The 19260-nt window shown below is 38.4% G+C and overlaps 1 protein-coding gene across 3 annotated transcripts in view; it reads right to left on the bottom strand.

Annotated features, from left to right (window-relative positions):
* Positions 1-19260, bottom strand: part of SLC12A1 (solute carrier family 12 member 1) — a 79833-nt gene that overhangs the window by 39086 nt on the left and 21487 nt on the right. For all 3 annotated transcript variants that reach the window (XM_063088665.1, XM_063088664.1, XM_063088666.1), the window contains exons 7-14: positions 18134-18245; positions 15510-15637; positions 11822-11906; positions 9086-9237; positions 7799-7906; positions 7374-7497; positions 5491-5592; positions 3504-3659 (exon numbers count right to left, since the gene is read on the bottom strand). In XM_063088665.1, coding sequence (XP_062944735.1) covers positions 3504-3659; positions 5491-5592; positions 7374-7497; positions 7799-7906; positions 9086-9237; positions 11822-11906; positions 15510-15637; positions 18134-18245 — 967 coding nt within the window. The remainder of the gene's footprint in view (positions 1-3503; positions 3660-5490; positions 5593-7373; positions 7498-7798; positions 7907-9085; positions 9238-11821; positions 11907-15509; positions 15638-18133; positions 18246-19260) is intronic.

The following is a 19260-nucleotide window of genomic DNA, read 5'->3' on the forward strand; positions in this document are numbered from 1 at the left end:
GCCTATTCTCCCCAGTCTTGCTCTGGAGAGTCAGGGAAATGGGTGGGTAATAATTATCTAGAGATAAAGAAGATTAATATTGATTGAGTGTTGACTATGCACCAGGCATTAAACATACCTTAGGCTATTTATTTTTATAGGAATAGGACCCTAAATAGTCAATTGGACCTTAATATGTAAAAAATGGACCTTGAACCATATCTTACACTATATACAAAAATTAACTTAAAATGGATAATGACTTAAATGTAATTCCAAAAGATTTAAAACTTCTAGAAGAAGTGTGTGACCTTGGATTGGGGAAAGATATCTTAGATCAGATACACTATTTTCCCCTAACTTCTGAAGGATAGGCTTGCTGGGTACAGTATTCTTGGCTGGCAGTTTTTCTCTTTTAGTATTTTGAATATATCATCCCATTTTCTTCTGGCCTGTAGAGTTTCTGTTGAGAAGTCTGCTGTTAGTTTGATAGAGGCTCCTTTATAGGTGACTTGATTGCTTTTTTCTTGCTTCTTTTAAGATTCTCTCTTCATCTTTGAGCTTTGCCAGTTTGACTATGATGTGTCTTGGAGAGGACCTTTTTTGGGGTGAATCTGTTTGGGGATCTTTGAGCCTCCTGGATCTGAAGGTTCATGTCTCTCCCTATACCTGGGAAGTTTTCTGTTACTATTTCATTGAATAGGTTTTCCATGCCTTTTCCTTTCTCTTCCCCTTCTGGAACACCCATGATTTGAATGTTTGTGTGCTTAAGGTTGCCTGCTAGCTCTAATCTAATCTAATCTAATCTTAGATTTTCTTCATTTAAAAAAGTTCTTTTTTCCTTTTTTTTCTCCACCTGGGTTATTTTGAAAAGCCTATCTTCAAGATCAGAAATTCTTTCATCTGCTTGTTCTAGCCTGCTGCTTAAGCTACCAATTGTGTTTTTTATTTCATTGAATGAATCATCCAGTTCCATGAGTTTGGCTACATTCTTTTTAAACGTATTAATCTCTTTGTAAATTTCATCCTTCATATCCTGGATTTTTTTTTCTCATTTCATTATGTTGTCTAACTGAGTCTTCTTGTATCTCAGTGAGTTTCTGTAAGATTGTTGCTTGGAATTCCCTGTCAGTCATTTCATGGGTTTCCTGTTCTGTAGAGTCTGGTATTTAAGAATTACTGTATTCTTTTGGTGATGTCATATCTCCTTGGGTTTTCTTATTTCTAGTATCTCTACATTGATGCCTGGTCATCTGGAAGAGCAGTTGCATCTTCTATTACTGTGGAGTGAGCTTTGAGGAGACAGACGTCTTCTTTTTCTGGTCTCTGCTAGTGCAGTTGGGTGTCTAGTGGGCCACCTGCATGGTGGCTGGGCTGCTGCTGTGGTGTCAAGCTGCTTTTCTGGCAGTCGTGGCTGTAGCAGTGACTGTGGTGGGCCACCTGCATGGAAGTGGTGTTTTTGGCATGCTCTCTTGCTTGCTTCCAGGTGGAGGGGGCTATGGCCCTCAGCTCCTTGCCTAGGACCCCAGGAGTGCACTCTAGAATGGCTTTAAAAGAATCATCAATACTACATGCTGACAATGACATGGAACAACTAGTACACTCATTCATTGCTGGTAGGAAGGGAAAATGATACTGCTACTATGAAAAAGTTTGATGGTTTCTTATAAAGTTATATATACTCTTAGTATATAATCGGAAGTCCCACTCCTAGATATTTACCTGAGAGAAATGCAAACACACTTCCACATAAAGTCTTGTGTATGAATGTTTATAGCAGCTTTATATAGAAAACCCTAAACTGGAAATAGCCCAGATGTTCATTAACTGGTGAATAGATTTTTTAAAAATTTGTAATGTGTTCAATAGAATACTACTCAACAATAAAAAAGAACAAATCACTGTACATGCAACAGCATGGATAAATCTCAAAGCATTATGCTCAGTGAAAGGAAGGATGTACAAAAGCTATATACTATATGATTCTATTTATATGATGGTCTGGAAAAGGCAAAGTTATATGGTCAGAAATCAGAAAAGTGGTTGCCAGGGACTAAGCTGGGGGAAGATATTGACTACATAGTGGCTTAAGGGAACTTTTGGGGATGATGGAAATGTCCTCCTGTATCTTTACTGTGGTGGTTACAAGACTTTATTAGTTTGTCAAAACTTACAGATTGCGTATCTAAGAGTGGTGAATTTTACCATCTGTAAATTATACCTAATATTAAAAATATACAAAGCAATAAAGAAAAACAAACACCTCTAATGTAGTTACTACTCTGTCTGCCCTGACAGAGAAAGGCTAAGGCGAGTGTAAGGGTGGCTCTGGGGTTTCTCACCTCTCCAAGCTCCAATCCATCCTGCTCACTGGCTCTAAGTTAACATCTGAAGTTCAGATCCAATTATGTTTCTCTGGTTGAATAACATATAGCATCTTCTTGTTGCACACAAGGTCCAGATGCTTTAGCATGACATTTAAGTTTCTTATTTATCTGGCCCCAACCTACACTTCCAGGCTCACCTGTGCCCCTTCCCTTTGCACGCTAGAGCTTCACGTGTGCTGAAGGCCTGGAAGCTCCCCAGACAGGCCATGCACTCGTGCTGTCCTTATCTTCACTCATGCTTTCCTTCTGCCTAGAATACCGTTCCCTGACTTTGTTTGATTAACCCACCCCTAGCCGCTTGTTTCTTTTAAACCTAGATTATTTGTTCATTCAACAAATATTTTTTAAATGTCTATTGAGTGCTTGACCCTGGGAACATAAGCTATGAACCAGGAAAGAAAGTTTTATCTGACAACTCTAATCAAAGTTAATCACTTCCTTCCCTTTTCTCAGCAGTTTGTTCATATTACTCTCCCAGTACGTACTATACTGTATGATAATTAATAGCTTAAGTGTGAGTCTGTGAACTCCTTGATGAGAGGGACTACACAGTCACACGCCCCATCATGGACACTTTGGTCATTGATGGACTGCACATACTAAGTTGGTCCCATAAGATTATAATGGAGCTGTAGGTGCATAGCTATGCCTTCTAGGTTCTGTAAGTTCACTATGATGTTTGCACAAAGACGAAATCACCTGACGACACATTTCTCTGAACATATTCCCATCGTTAAGCAACACATGACTCTATCTCTTTAATCAGGTCATTAGAAGCAGAGGTGATATAACGGAAAGATCATAGGGTTTGATATCATACCCACTCTGGTTAAATTATTAGCTCAATCATATCCTGATTGTTACTTGGACAAATGGCCAAATCTTTGAACCCCAGTTTCTTCATCTGTAAAATGGGACTAGAAATACCAAATGTATAGCAGTATTGTGAGGATTAAATGAGTGCAGGCCATATAATAGGGGCTTAACAAGATTAACTATTGTTGTTATTACATTACATAATGTTAATATGCACCTTACACACAACTTACCCAAGTGCATAGAAGTTGCTCAATAGATGTTTAATGAATGGATAGAGAGATTTGGAAACGTCATTTTATACAGTCCTTCTTATCTTACCTGGCTTCTTATAAGTCACATAGATATAGAGGAAGAACTCAATGACATAGGTGATGACAGCTGCCCACCAGTTGATGACAAACATGACTGCACAGCACAAAATAGCTCCAAAAAGAGATACCCACATGTTGTAAACTCCATATGCAGGTCTCCATCCTGAAAAAATGTATACAGAAAAAAACTCCATACTACTAATATCATATCACTGCATATTGAAAGAATGTAGGTACCTCTCTTTTCCTTGTATAACGAATCAGAACTTTTAGATCAGTTTTCTTTGTAATTATTTGCCTATGATCTTGGGCCCCTGGCCAAATACGATGCTGCGAAATTTAGAAAATCTTAAGTATCTGGAAAATGTGCCACTCCTGGCCCCTCCATACTTCCTGCATGCCACGAATTGTCTTCCCAAACTACCAAACTTTAAGCATCTAATATTTATGCCATCGGGAGTTGAAAGGAGGTAAAAGGGATAAAAAGAGTGGGGCCTCCCAGGTGGGGCGGAGAAACTTCTTGGTGTTCCAAGAAAGAGAAGTTTAAGACAATGAACCTTTTGCTCCCCTGGAGAAGGCAGAGCAGTCAACAAGAGTCAATCTGCTTGACATCTGGGGAACTCTTCCATTACCCTAAGAGGATAGTGCTCGCCCTCTCAGAAATAACCATCTATGGGGAAAGAAGGGAAAAAATTTTCTAGCAATGGCATCTTAAGCCCAATGCATTAATGTGTCATGCATTAATATGTCAAGCTGGGAGACAGAATGGTCAGGATGAGGAAGCTCTGATTCGGAGGACACATGTGGTCTATGAGTAAAGTACATTTTAATTTTGGAGTTGACAAAGCACAACAGGGCTTTAAAAGTCTTCAGGAGCAATTTCCTAAATGACCACAAGGTGGAAATAGCACTTCAAGAACATCACTGGAAATGCCCTTATTTTTCTTTGGCTTCCTCTCTCTCTGTCTCTGTCTCTGTCTCTCTGTGTGTATGTGTGTATGAGAGAGAGAGAGAGAGAGAGTCATTTTCTGGGTTAGTGTGTCCATGTGTCTTCCACTATAAGCTTTTCTATTTTTCCTGTCTTTTTCTTTATCCCTTTTTTCCTTTCTCCTTTTCACTCTTTCCTCTGCCTGCCTCTATTACTTCACCTTGTTTATCAAAAATGGCCATAACATGGCATGGAGCCACACATTTCTACATGTTTAAAAAAACACCACAAAACAGAAACAAAAAGTCCTCTGTTATCTTCCCTTCCCATTTGCATTTTGTCTTATTGGCAGCAGGTTTTCCAAAGGAGTCTTGAGATCATGGCAGGTCCTAAAAGAGTGGCAATTATCCCTGATAAAATTTCTCATGGTGAAGAACTTTCTGAAGGTTGATAATGACAAGTCTGTAATCTGGGGGAAAGGCAGAGGAAACTGTATTGGCCCATGGATGCTAAGAAGAGATAAGGGGTGACTAGATAAGGGAAGGACCTTTGGTGTGAAATTTTGAACGACTTTAAACCACAGCCCGGGGTGTGCACTGATGCCACTGGCATCAGCATGGCGGGAACAACGTGAGTCTGCGCTCAGCAGGTAATTATGGGAACTACTCATCCTCCTCTTCTGCACCATGGGCAGGAAACAAATTGATAGTGAGGAAGCTTCAAATATATACATTAATTCCACTTCTGTGGTCACTTGCACCCTGGAAATAAATAGTGGTGTTTTTCTACTGCTGAAATAAATGTGGTTTCTCTTGCAATGAATAATTTATTGCCACAGGAGAAAATTGACTTTACGGTTGGTCAAAAAGGCCATTGCTCAAATGATTCTTTTTCTATTTCAGAAGTCGTCCCCCCAACTCACCAACATAAAGTGGATTATGTTACCTACTAGGACATAAGGAAACCTATAAACACAGACTGAACACTTTTCACTGACCTGTTACACTTTGTTGAGACAAACTAACTGTTTGCTTAGGCTTATTTTTGTTTTGAAAAGTCAACATACCTGGAGATTTGGCATAAGAAGCATGGAAGCAGGAGAAATTAATAAGCGCGTATGAGGCCAGGAAAAAGTTGGAGATGATTGGAGCGATAGTGTTCAGTTCCGCTGTAAAAGAAGCAGAATTGAACACGTACGTATGAGTGATGAGACCAGGGGCTGAGTAGCTGTTAGAGCCTGGAAGCTTGACTTTATTCAGAAATTGAAAACATAGCTAGCATCTGTCAAAGCTTAAGAAGTTGGTGATTTTTCTTTGAAGCTATAGATATACTCTTAGCTAGGGTTTCCATAAACTAACAGGCAAGAAAACTTACCAATCAGAAAATAGACAGACAATCAAGATCCCTACCTACAAAAACTTAAGTGGGGGTGGGTAGAGGTTTTGGGGACTGGACATATGGTAAACTCCCCTGTTCTGGATACACCAAATCCTGTGTTCTGTGTTTGCGATGTATACAATCAAAAGGCTCTGCAGGGTGACAGATTGGTTAAATACCAGTGTCCCAGAAACTCCCAACTGGAAATCTCTCTACCCGTATCCACTATGCTCTCTCTGTCTTTCAGGATACTTGTTAGTCATTTATTCCACATCTCTAAAGAGTTCTACGTCTCAAGACTTACCAGAAGCATGTTTACCTCAGTGACTAGATATCCAATATGTTTAATCCCAGCTGGATTGTATACTGTGTGATATAAGAAAAAATGTAGAGATATCCTCCCTCATCTGAAGGTCAGACATCTATCAGCTTCAACAATGGAAATGCACATGGCAGTCGTGTATGATTCTAGAACATGGATATCAAGAAGGAAGCAGGCAAAAACAGCTGCCATAAAGCTTGAGCGTGGAGCTAATCCACATTGTTCTGAAAGAGTGGCTTTTAAAGGAGATTAATTTATACCAAAAAAACCCTTAAACTTTGGCTGCTTGATTACTTAAATGCAGTGTAGGGCAATAATTTGAGGTGTTAAAAGCTAAATGATATAACTAAAACATCTCTATATGTAATCGCTCTTTATTTAATTTTTAATAAATCTAACAAACGTAGAGAGTTATGTATTCCCCTCTTCAATCTTATAGATATCTTACAAGGATTCATGAACTGCAGTCACTTCCTGAGTTTTAATATGTAATGATGAGGAGCCGTCATTGGCACCACAGTACTGGGGAAGGCTTTGCCCGCCCAGGCGCAGTTCCCATCCGTTGCCTCTTGCGTCTTTTCATCTGATATATTGACCAGCAAAGGTGGGGCCTCAGGAGGAGTGAAGGTTGTGTGAGCTAAAGCTGGTGAATGTGTGTCTCCAACATTATGAAGAAGTTTCTATATTGCTTGTGGAGAGGAAGCCGAGATTATGGTGTAGGAAAGTGGTTCTCAAATCCTAGTGGTCTATGAATCTCTTGAGTAACTTGTAAAATGCAAATTCCGTATCCTCAGAAAATTCTGACTCAGTAAGTCTGGAATTGGGCCTGAAAAATCTGCACTTTCACAAATACCCCAGGTGATTCTGATATAGATGGCTAATGGACCACATTTTGAGAAACATTAACATAGACAATTCAATTCTGCTAGCTGTCAGGCCAGTAGACATGGCAGCTGGGAAAGACTCTGGAATCAGATAGCATTAGGCAGGGTGGAGAAAGGATTCTGTTGTATTAGGTTGGATGAGTTTCCAACACTCAGATTCAAAGAATGGATTCAAGTCCAAAGTCTACCTAAAGTTCCTCAGGGGTCCTCTACACACCAGGATTTCTCATTTCCTTATTAGACAGACTCCAATATTCCCAAAGGGGATCTTAAACATAAAATGGGTAATTTCTCAAACTAAAAGGAAACCCTATGAGTAATCAGAAGAATTCTGTGGTTTTCAGTAAAAACAAGAAAAGTACAAACCAATGAGAATAAACGCCATGGCTATAACAAAAGTGAGAAGATATCCTCTCAGGGGTTCATTGTTTTTCCCATATCCCTTTGCAAAGAACTGCAGAGCTTTGTAGATATTGTCCTTGCACAGAGCCTAATGGAAAAGAAGAGGAGAAATTTGTCATTTGTATCTATGCACGGTCCTTTTCTCTAGGTGATTCAAACAAGAAGATTTGGGGAGAGATTAAGCGATACACAATATGAGGCACAAGTTAACACTGCAGTTTATCATTCTTTATATTATTTGAATCGATCTTGACTATGTGGCAGACATAGGACTTGAGCCAGATGTAAACATTAACTGTTTCAGAAAATGATGGAAAATGATTGCCAGTGAGAATGAATATTTCAGCTTGATCCACATTCAGTGGAAACAGCTCTTGTGCCTGTATTACCTGGAACACTTTGGGTGCGCTGACGAGGGAGGCCAGTGCGGAGGAGAGTGTTGCAGAAAAGATCCCAGCAGTGATGAGGGGGCCAAACCCTGACACCATGCTCATGACCTTGAAAAGAAAGGTTCAAGTAAGGAGACTCATCCAAAAGACAGTAAAAAAAAATTTTTTTTTAAATAGCCAAATTTTTATGCAATGATTCTCTTTCCACTTTCTGTGATTTGGAGTCTCTTTTATAAGCTAATTGCTTCTAACCAGATTTTTTCCCACCTGCTTCATTCTCAAGTTCTTAATATTTACTTTATCAAAAATGGAAATGACCATTTTAAAATTTATAACTTTTATAAAATAAATTTATAAAATTTATAAAATAAATTCTCACCACAATACACCTAGAAGATACTGGAAAGAATAAAAAAGAAAATGGTTTCGAAGATTTTGACAAAATTTCCTTCTCTGTTCTTTGTGCTCATATGGTTCTTTGATGATGGGAAATTCTATCCAGCAGAAAGTGATATTCTAATGAGGTTTGAGGAAGGACTCAGCTGTTTACCAGTCTTTGAAAAGGCATTAGCTTTTCTTCTTCTTGCACACAGAGGCTTTTCAAACCTTTGCTTTTTGTCTGCTCATTAAACATAATTTTCTATCCCAGACATGATGAGATTCTATCAATTTAAGTCATATTTTGGAATAATAACTTCAGTTGAGTTAATTTCTTTTTGTTGCTTGTTAAAATAGATGAATGAAGCCTTCGCGACAAATTTACTTCTCCCTCTGCTCACCAATCATGCAAACAAATTAATATGTTTCAAGTCCTACAGTTTTCCCAACTTCCCTTGTTCCTACCCCCTCATTTACCTCCCTCCTCCGCCAATCGCAATTTCTTTCTTGGCCTTGCCTCTCAGACACTCTAGGGCCACCTCAGAGGCTTTTCCTAAGCTGAAGCCCAAGCATAAAATGCATTCCCAGTGCTAATGACCTCTCCCTTCCACCGTGAAATCTTGTATAATTGATTGGAAGACACATAGTACTAGGTGGTGATCTCTCCTGGAGACACAATTCTCACAACACCTATCGTCTCCCTACTGTAGTAAATGTAACCACAGGATTTGCTACCACATAATGGCAGTAGGATTCCTTTTCGTACTACATGGATTATTCCTTACTGATTCAAATTAATCAATAATCACTCAGTTGCAGATTCAGAAGTCTTACTATAGATGGTGTTCTTTCTAACAATGAAAACAACAGCAATAAACATTGTTATTATTATTATTTTGCAGTTCGAACCTGGAAATTGTTCATCAGCCCATACTGACATGGCTCACGTTGGCATCTTGAGAAGTCGTAGCCCAGTCCACAGGCTGCGGAACCATTGCAGTTTATCCTAGAAATGATGGTGTCATTCATGCTCCCAGTGGCATCTCGGACCACGCAGGCCCCTGCAGAAACAACCGTGGCCTGTCATTTCTTTATAAGGGCTCTGCTCCCTTAGGGTTTCTTCTGAAAACATACTTCATTTACTTTGAGTTCGATCAGGTCCATTTTTCAGCCTCTGTTCATTGTCAGTACTCCTTGAGACATGGTAACTGGAGGCTCCCATCATCTGAGCCCTAGGAGTGCCCCTGTCTGTAATAGTCTGCCATTTCAACTGCCTTAGGTGGTTTAGGTCCTAGCTCTCACTGGCCTCTGTAAGAGACTTAGAGGTGGAGACTGTCTTATTTTCTGATCTCTTAAAATGCTCATGGCAGTTCTTTGCACACAGCACACCCTTAATTCATATTTCTGGCTTAGTGCTACTGATTGGGTGTTTTTCAAGTAAAAGGATTATTTCATTATCTGCAAGAGAACCATTTAAAGAATGATGGCATATATAGAATTCTGGTAATTAAGAGAATGAAGTCTTTGTTTTCAACTAAAGATATTCTTAGAGAAATTTAAAAAATAGAATTATAGTTTTACTTCATATACATTTTAATGAGTTAAAAATAAAAGGAATGTTTTAGGATAGAATTTTAAGATTTCCTAGGTAATATTAATGGTCAAATACTATTTTATCAAATATTTATTTCACTTTATTCCATATTTTCATACACTGAATATTTCTTATATTTTCTATTACAAACATTCCATGATGAACATCTTTGTGCATATAATTTTTTTCTGTATTTCAAAATATTTCTTTAGGATAGATTCTCAAAAATGGAATTATGAACATTTTAAAGATTCTTGATATAATCTTAATTACTGATTTTCCTTATGAGTTTTTCTACACGTAATCTCTGCCATTACGCATTTGATAGGATTAATGAAATATATGAATATATATGTGAAATATATATAAACTTTTTTGAACTACACAAAGGATTTACTTTACAAACTAAATGTCAACCAATAAAACTGTTCACTTTACTTTTCGACCTCCATCCAGGTTGGGTTCTCATTTCTAAGACAGATCCCAGTGACAGGAACTTATGGGAACCCTCGATCTTATCTGTGGAATACACATTCTTTGAATCTGGGAAAGACCTAAAAATCAGAATCTTCAAGTTGAAAGAGCCATTTAAAATAATCAGTGCAGGAATCCTTTATACCATAGTCCCAAGAGGCAGCCTGCCAGCCTCTGCTTAAACACTTGAAATTATGAATGTTGATTACCAAGCAAAACTATCCATTCCAGATTTTACCTCTTTGCATTGTTCATTTTTGTCGAACCAACTGTTCTGACTCATGTATTTTAACTTCTGCATAAAAGATCTCTTTAAATTACCATGAAGCCAGGCCATAAGCCATTATTTGCAATAATTGTAGGCCATTGACCCCATGACTGTCCTCATACCATGGGGTAAATAAAGAAATGCAGATTTTTCTACCCATTTGGAGGCAAAAACTAGAAGAATCTTTGAAATCAGTTCTATAACATTACTCATTCCCTCATTTTTACTGTGTGTAAAAAAAGAAAACCATTTGGGAAATTTAACTTCAGGTGGTTACAATGTCATTTAAAAACACGTCAATTTCCTAAAGCATTGGAACATAATCTTTTTACACGTAGCTAAACTTGGAAATGCCACAGCAATGCATTTAACAACCTTATCCAATTTCCTCAAATAAGAGGCAAAATGTAAGTTAATTTTTTTTTCTTTTTTCCCTCCAGAAATCAGCTCAAGATAGATGCACTTTCTCAATTTCCCTTATGTAAACACAGGATGACTGTGATGTACCCTTTGGTAACTGCTTGTCAGGCTTCGATAGTAGTCCAGCCTGGAGCTTTACTTCGTATTGAGCATAGAAAAGAGTTTTCCCCTCTGAATGTTGGGAAGTCACATTTTTCCCCTCCTACGATGGCATAAGCACGAGGTGGCCCCCAACCAGGGAGGAGGTGTGGCTGCAGGTGACAGGTGGAACCCAAGTCAACCTCAGGAACAGCAGGTGAATACATATTTTCTGCTCACTGAGTTATGGGGGGCCTGACCACATGCACTGCCAGCAGCTAGGTCTTGTTCTTATTTCCTGCCAATTGGTGACAGTGACAATTCCATAATAGGGATAACAGTGCAGGAATGAGACACAGTCATAAAATCCACACCTTTCATACTTTCCTAAGGCTATTTTTTGTTTTTGTTTTTGCTTCTTGTTTTTTTTTTTTTTTTTGCTTCTACGTTCTGTCCCTTACCTGCTTCCTAGAGCAAGGGAAGTGTGTGATAAAAGTGGTGGCTTCCTTAGCAGTGGGATTACCACCTAGTGTAGCAAAATGGGACCCTCTGTGTTCAGATAGAATGACAATCTGATCAGCTCTACTCCAGCCCTGACCCAGAGAAGACTTCATTACAGCTTAATTGCATTTAACCCCCTAAATCATCCAAACCATTAACATTAAGTTACCAAAAAGGGAATTAAAATGGCTGCCTTTAAAAAACAAATAAAAAACTTTCTGCTTATGTTTTCTTGAAAGCCCACTAGACACAAAGAACAACTGGACTCCGTGTAAATCTGACATTCTACCAGCAGAGACAGACCACTTACCTACACAAATGGCAACTGCTATGTAGGCTACAGTGGTGATGAAAATAGCCAGCATGGTTCCTCTGGGGATGGCATCTTGGGGATCCTTTAAAAAATAATGTGGAGATGGGAGAATACAGAACAGAATAAGAAACATAGATCCCTTGGAGTTATTTCTGTATTTTCAAGTGTATAGGCTACCATTTCTGAGGCACGTTCTGAAGAAAAGATTAAGCAAATGCAAAGTGGTGAGCTCCAGTTCTTTTTGGACAAAAGATGTTTAGAGTGGATAAAGAAATCTGTACAACTTTGCACTGAACAGAGAGATCTCTAACTGTCCAAGAGGGAGTTTTACAGGAAAGTACACTAGACAGTTCACTTACCAAGGCTTTCTCTTTTTATCCTGTGAATTTTATGTACATGTATCAGACCTTGAAGTGTTAAGGAAAATACACAAACATACCTGGCACATTGATGGTATCTGTGTGTATTTGTTTTATACTGAGCTAAAGCTTGCCTTTAAAAAAAATTACTTTTGACTGAGCAAAAAGAATGATCTACTAAATTCTCCAGTCCCTCAAATTCCCCATTTGGAATCTAGTTCAGGAATGACTGCAATTTCCATAGGCATAAGGAAAGAGGCAAATTCAAGCTTATACCAGAAAATGGGCTTTTTCTGTTGCTTATAAATGTATACATATTCAGTGAGTTGAGTTCACATCATATTTAATTTACCATTTTATATCCTATTTTGGGGGCTAAATCATATCAAGTCAATTTCTAAGGAGCATATTGGATTATATTCAAGTCAATTTAACAGGGATTATTAAGTAGAGATTTTAATGTATTTATTGCTTATACAGGACAGTGCCTGGCTTATAGTAGGAGTCAATAAATATTGAATTGAAGGAAGCACAATATCAGTTGGCATTAGTCCCCCCACCAGAGGATATGAGACTCATCAATACAAATAAGCAATCAATACAGTCAAACAAAGTTTGAGCTTTTTTGAAAAAACTTAAATATGCCGATCCAATCCATCAAAAAGGTTGCTTAAAGTGAATGCAGACTCCACTTGACAGCTGGAAATCATAACTGGATCAAGCAAACCTGCCCCCACGTGGGAGTAAGCTAGCCCTATGCAGCCACTCTGTGATCATTAATTCCTCCCCCACTCTTCTAAGAATATCTGCACACAGGGCTTGTTCTGGTTCATACATACCCAGTCTCTTCCTTCCAAACTATTGTCACCAAACGTCACTGTGGCAGGTGTGTGCAATGGAGTAGCACACAGAAGGAAGGAAGAAAGACAGACATCATGGCTGAAATGGGTGCCATTCAATCCCCCCATTCGTGTTATGTTTCAAAACTTATTTTATTGACTAAGAATTTCTTGGTATCTGAGTGAAATGTGAATAAGTAACTTGAGTGGGAAGAAAGGAAATATATATAAGGAGAAGAGTTGTGAAGATGGAAGGCAGTCTTGTACCTAAAACACACAAACTTAGTTTTTGTTTACAACTGTCTGGTACAAGCTCTAAAATTACTTAATAGAAGTTACATGAGTTCTAAATTGACCCTCAGACATTAACACATAAATTGGGATGCCAATATGTTAAAGCATGATCACATATTCATATTGTCTGGTCTGACTGCATTTCTCCTAGACAGAGCTTGGAACTTTGACAGATTCTTAGTTTTCATTCTAAATTTTAGTTTCTATCCCCCACTAGCAACCCAGAGTTTAACCTTCTTCCATCTTCATTAAGCACTGTAGTTTTTCATTAAGACAGAATACAAACAATCTATTAGATTTCTGCTTTTGGGGTGTGTCAATCACATCCTAATTTTGCATCTCTGAAATCATATCTTAACTCTCTTGATTAGACGGGTATTTCTCAAATCTTCTCCCCGGTACATATTTACAGACCATCTATTAGCATGTAATTAACAGATAAAGGTTCAGGATGGGATCTTTATAGCATGCCCTTGTGCCAACTCTTGACTGTCACTGGAAGCCTGAAGTGTCATCTGGAGAAGGCTTCTGAGGCTGTCGGCAGAGGTCAGCATCTTGCATATCCCTATACATAGTGCGTAAACAGTAAATGTTTGCTAAATTCAGCTGAATCCATTACGTTTTATTTCTAGTTTCACTGTCAGAGAGAAATAATATCTGTAAGTACTGAAGTTTCCTTGCCGTTTCCCGACATACTGTCCTATGTCAGTATTTAGCATGCTTGACCTCTCAGGCTTTTTTCTACTTCTCAAAGCATTCTCCTCTCTTACCTGTCATGGCCCCACGGTCTCGTGGTTTCCCCTACCTCTTAGACAGCTCTTTCTGTCTCATTTTTCTTCATGACTTTCTACCATTAACACTCTGAATGTCTCTGTATTTGCCTGAGTGCCACCTTGGGCCTCTTTCCTCCCCCTCTTGCACATACCTGAGTGAGCTGGATCATGCCACTGCTTCCAGTCCTGTCCTAGTTCCTTTTCAGAGCTTCAGACCCATACTTCTAGCTACCCACTAGACATCTTCACTCTGATGTCCTGCCACTTCAACCCCGATGGCCAAATCTGAGCTTCCTTTTCCTCATCTGCTATGCCATGGAATCCATTCAGTAGGTTTCAACCAGCATTAAAAGAATACAATAGAATAGAAATCATGTAAAAATATCAGAAGGTATTGCTTGTAATAAAGAGCCACTTGGGAAAAACTTTGTAAGTGTACACTCAATTGTGATGTATGATCACAGTAAAAAACACTCTTTCCATGTCCTCTCCAAACTCTAACAAAAACTGACCCCTTTTATCCTTTTTTCCTATGTAACCTTAATTTAAGCCCGTGTCATCTCTTGTCCAGAGTACTGTGATAGTCTCTAGCTGATCTTTCTGTCTCCATTCTCTTTATCACCCCTACTCTCCCACCTTCTGGTCCATCCTTCACAAGCTGTTAGTGGGCTGCCTCTAGAACACAGATCTAATCACATTACTCCCTTTTCCTTAAGTGTCTTTAGCTACTTTGGAGAAAATATCCATTTTAAACTCCATTGTTTGTAGTTTTAAAGGACCTCTGAGTTCTATTTAAAAGTATATAATAGTGTATATGCTAAAAGTTAAGCTTAATTTTAAAATCTAAAAGTTTTTTAAAAAAAATAGAAATAATGCAACATTTTACAATAATGCTATGAACATACATGTCCTGAAAATCATGGCAGTCCATCCTCTGTACTTTCTTTACATGTAATTCAAAAGAGATTTCTCAGTACAGACTAATAAATAAAACTCTTTACTAACATAACATGCCTAAATCAAGTTATCACTTGTTTTGGGAGAAGGGAATTTTAAGTCTTGCCTTTTTAGACAGGGATAATATCTTCTATTCTTTGCTTACTCCTAGAGTGAACACATACAAGATTAGATTTTTGGAATGCTGACAACACCAAAGTCAATGGTTTGGATACCTATATCCACCAGCCACAAAAAAGAAAGAAAAAGAAGAAGAAAAAGACTTTTGGAAGAACGATCTGGAATAATAATCCAAATTAGGCATTAAAAGAGAGAACTTCTAAATAACCAGGAAATCTTGCAGAAATCTTGTAGTTTTGAATCTGTCGAAAAATAAGGTCACATGCAATCTCTATAGTTCTTTGTGCTGCCCACCAACTGCACCACCACCTCTGAGGACTACAAGGCAAAGAAAACAACATACCTCCAAATCTCCCGAGATATTGGCCCCAGCAAGAATTCCAGTAGCTGCTGGGAAAAAAATGGCAAACACAGAGAAGAAGCCTTCGCCCTTTGTGAAGCTCGGTCCAAAGTTTTCTGCAAATATTGATGCTGCAGTAGAATTAACAACAACAACAAAAAAAATCATTTTGACTTTTTTCCACAGAGTAGAAGATAAAGTTACTTTTGGCATCTGTAACCCTAAATGCGAATACATCCCTATATCCTAAATGGAATGAATTTGAAGATTTTGGTGTACTCCTAATGAAACACGTTAATATTTGCCAAGAGTAAAAATATGTATCATAGGGTTTTAAGACTCTAGGACATAGCTCTGAAAAATTAATAATTTTTGTGCCAACAGAGGCCCAGGCTGCCTGACTTCTTTTAATCTAGAAGAGATTGAAAGAGGAGGAGATGAGGAATTCTCTTGGAAGACCGTATTGGCTTACTCGCAAATCTGCTACACACATTCACAAACACATACACACACAGAAACACCCCCTACACATAAAACAACATTTTCACATGCATAAATACCTTAAGCAATCAATATGTTGCTTTTCTATGCTGTGTATTTAATTGTAAAAGGAACTAGTGGGCGAGGTACTGTACAATTTTGCTGCTAATGATCTAATATCTTCACTCCTCACTACCAGAGATTGGATCTTAGATCCTCATGCCAAATTGGTGTGTACGGGAGAATAATACAGTGAGGATCTTTGTTCATAAAATAATACTATTCCTTAAGTTGCCATGAAACTACTTAAATAAAAAGGAAACAGTCTAAAAAAAAAAGCAGGAAAAAGAAGAGGAGGAAGAAAAATGCGAATGAGAGAATTTGGAATGTAAAAATAAGGAAATAAAGCTTAAAACATCAGAAAAAATACAGTAGGAGTGAAAAGGAAGGAAATGAATGGAGAGAAAAAGGATATTAATATGCAAAACAAACAAGATAACCTTTATAAAAGAAAAAAAAGAATGAGGAGGAAAGAGGTGATGTGATGTAGAAAGGAAGCCAATACTGACAACTGTGTAAATAACAAAGGGAAATATCAAACGACTCAGCAGTGAATGCTTGAGTAAGCTAGAGAGGGAAGATAGGAAGGCAGGGGTGTGTGGAGTAGAACAGGAGAGAAGGACGTCACAATTCATGCTCAATGACGTCATCCTTGGTATTTTGACGGGGATTGCATTGAATCTGCTTAACGCTTTTGGTAGTATGGACATTTTCACAATGTTAATTCTTCCAATCCAAGAGCACAGAATGTCTTTCTATCTTTTTGTGTCTTCTTTAATTTCTTTCAGAAGTGGTTTGTAGTTCTCATTGTAGAGGTCTTTCACCTCCTTGGTTAAATTGATTCCTAGGTATTTTATTTTTTTCGTGACTGTTGTAAATGGACTTACTTTATTGATTTCTCTTTATGTTAGCTTATTATTGGAGAATATAAATGAAACTGATTTGGGGGCATTTATTTTGTATCCTGCAATGTTACTGAAATTATTAACCAGCTCTAGTTTTTTGATAGTCTTTAGGTTTTTCTATATATAGTATCATGTCATCTGAAAATAGGGACAGTTTGACTTCATCTTTTCCAATCTGAATGCCCTTTATTTCTTTCTCTTCTCTGATTGCTGTGGCTAGTACCTCCAGTAGTATGTTAAATAGAAGTGATGAGAGTGGGCATCCTTGTCTTGTTCCTGTTCTTAAGAGAAAATTCTCCCATTTGCAGCAACATGGAGGAGCTTGGAGAAACATGTTGAGTGAAATAAGCAAAGCACAAAGGAATAAATACCACACGTACTCACTCGTAAGTGAGAGCTAAGAGAGAAAGAAGGAAGGAAAGAAAGACCACAGTGGTGCATTGGACTTGCAGAGGGAGAGAACATACCCAGGGATACAAAGTGGAGTGGGGCAAAGGGGGATGGGAAGGGAGGATGGGGATAATTGGGTGGGGGACGTGGGGTATAGTCAGAGTTTGTGGTAATGAGTATGCTGCCAGTATGGATCTGGCCATCACATCTTGGGCACGAGTGGTGACAATCGGCTTTGTATCCCATGAATATTCATAACCAGTTAAAAAAAATGATGTTATCACAGGATACTACACTAAGTAAGTTCTCCATTTTATGCCTGAAAACCTGATAGTGATGCTTAACTAGGTAAGGCTATAGGAAAGCAAGATGCGAAAACTTCTATAAGGAAGAAAAAATGACTGTTTGACTTTAGTGCTCTGCAATGGTTGAATACACTGCTCGAGTTGTGTCTTCTCTCCCCGCATATGCTCTCTGTTTCTACTATTCGACAGCAACAACAATTTGGCCAGCGCTTTAAGGTTCCCAAAGCACTTTCACATCTGGTATCTTATTTACTTCTCAAAATCCTCTCAGGAAGTTATTATTATCATCCACACTTTAGCAGGAAAATCTGAGACCCAAACATGTTATATGACCTTTCCAGCTGCTGAGTGGCAGAGTCGACACCCAACCCTGGCTCCCCACTCGACTGCACTGGGATTTCAACGGCTAGGCTCATGGTAATGGAGATGGTGATGAGGAGGGAGTGGAGAACGATTTACTGAAAAGCAACTGATTTGTCTCGTGTACCTTGGTAATTAAAGAAACCTCTGGACCTCTTCTCGTTATTGGATGGAATGACAGTTCCAATGAAGAAGTTTGCAATAGCGATGAGAAGAATGATCAGAAGAATCACTTGGGCCTGGAATGGCAAAGTAAAAGGAGACTGAATTAGATGTGTTTAACAACTTTTTACATAATTATATAAGTTATGTGTTCACTGCAGAAAGACTCATCTGATTATTCCAGTGAAGACTGTGCTACCTGGAATAGATGCAATCATAGAATAGCATCTTACTAAGCCTTATTCTACCTGGATGCAGATGCTACATTTTCATGGTAGCATGTTCTTGGGCACTTGAAGATGACATTTCAAGAATAGTCCAAGTAGTAAGTGGGTAGCTACAGCAATGGTTCCGGGAATATAAATGAAGCCAAAAGTTTGAAAACTGACAGACTTGGGCTCTTTTCTAGGCAGAATCCCTATGGTTTTTTTTTTTTTTTTTCTAGTGCTAACTGCAGAAAGAGTCTGAGAACACAGAATGATTCACAGAATGCCTGCAATGCCCAGTGCACTTGATGCCAAGCTGCCAGTGTGCGCTCAGCACAAGCAGTCTGCAAGGTTGGCTGGGCCAATGGTGTTCCTTCAGTGGTGCCAGCATTTCAAGGTGTTTGCTGCCTTGGGGTTACCACATGCTGTTCCCTCTACCTGGAACACACTTCACCCCACTTTTTGTGTAGCTGTTTCCTTCTCATCCTTTAAGTCTCATTACCTCTTCAGAGAGGCCTTCCTCGACCAGTTACTCTAAATAATAACAGCTAGTGTTCACTGAGGACTTACAGCATAACAGATGCAGATTTAACTTTACCTGTACAAGTGTACTTCAAAACATTCATCGAAAGATTTGTAATATCTTTTAATTCTATTTGTCCATGAACTTTTTGAAGTACCTTAGTATTCTTTCAGCTAAGAAATACCACTAATGACCCTATGAAGTAGGTAATACTGTTATAACCATTTTAAAGATAAAGAAACTGAAGCACAGAGAGGTTAAATAATTAACTCGAGGTCACAGAAATGTAAACCAGATTCAAATCCAAGCACTCTGACTACAGAGCTGGAACTTTAAATACTACCCTCTACTGCCATTAAACTA

This window comes from Cynocephalus volans, chromosome 3, assembly GCF_027409185.1.
Source record: "Cynocephalus volans isolate mCynVol1 chromosome 3, mCynVol1.pri, whole genome shotgun sequence".
NCBI classification, from domain to species: Eukaryota; Metazoa; Chordata; class Mammalia; order Dermoptera; family Cynocephalidae; genus Cynocephalus; species Cynocephalus volans.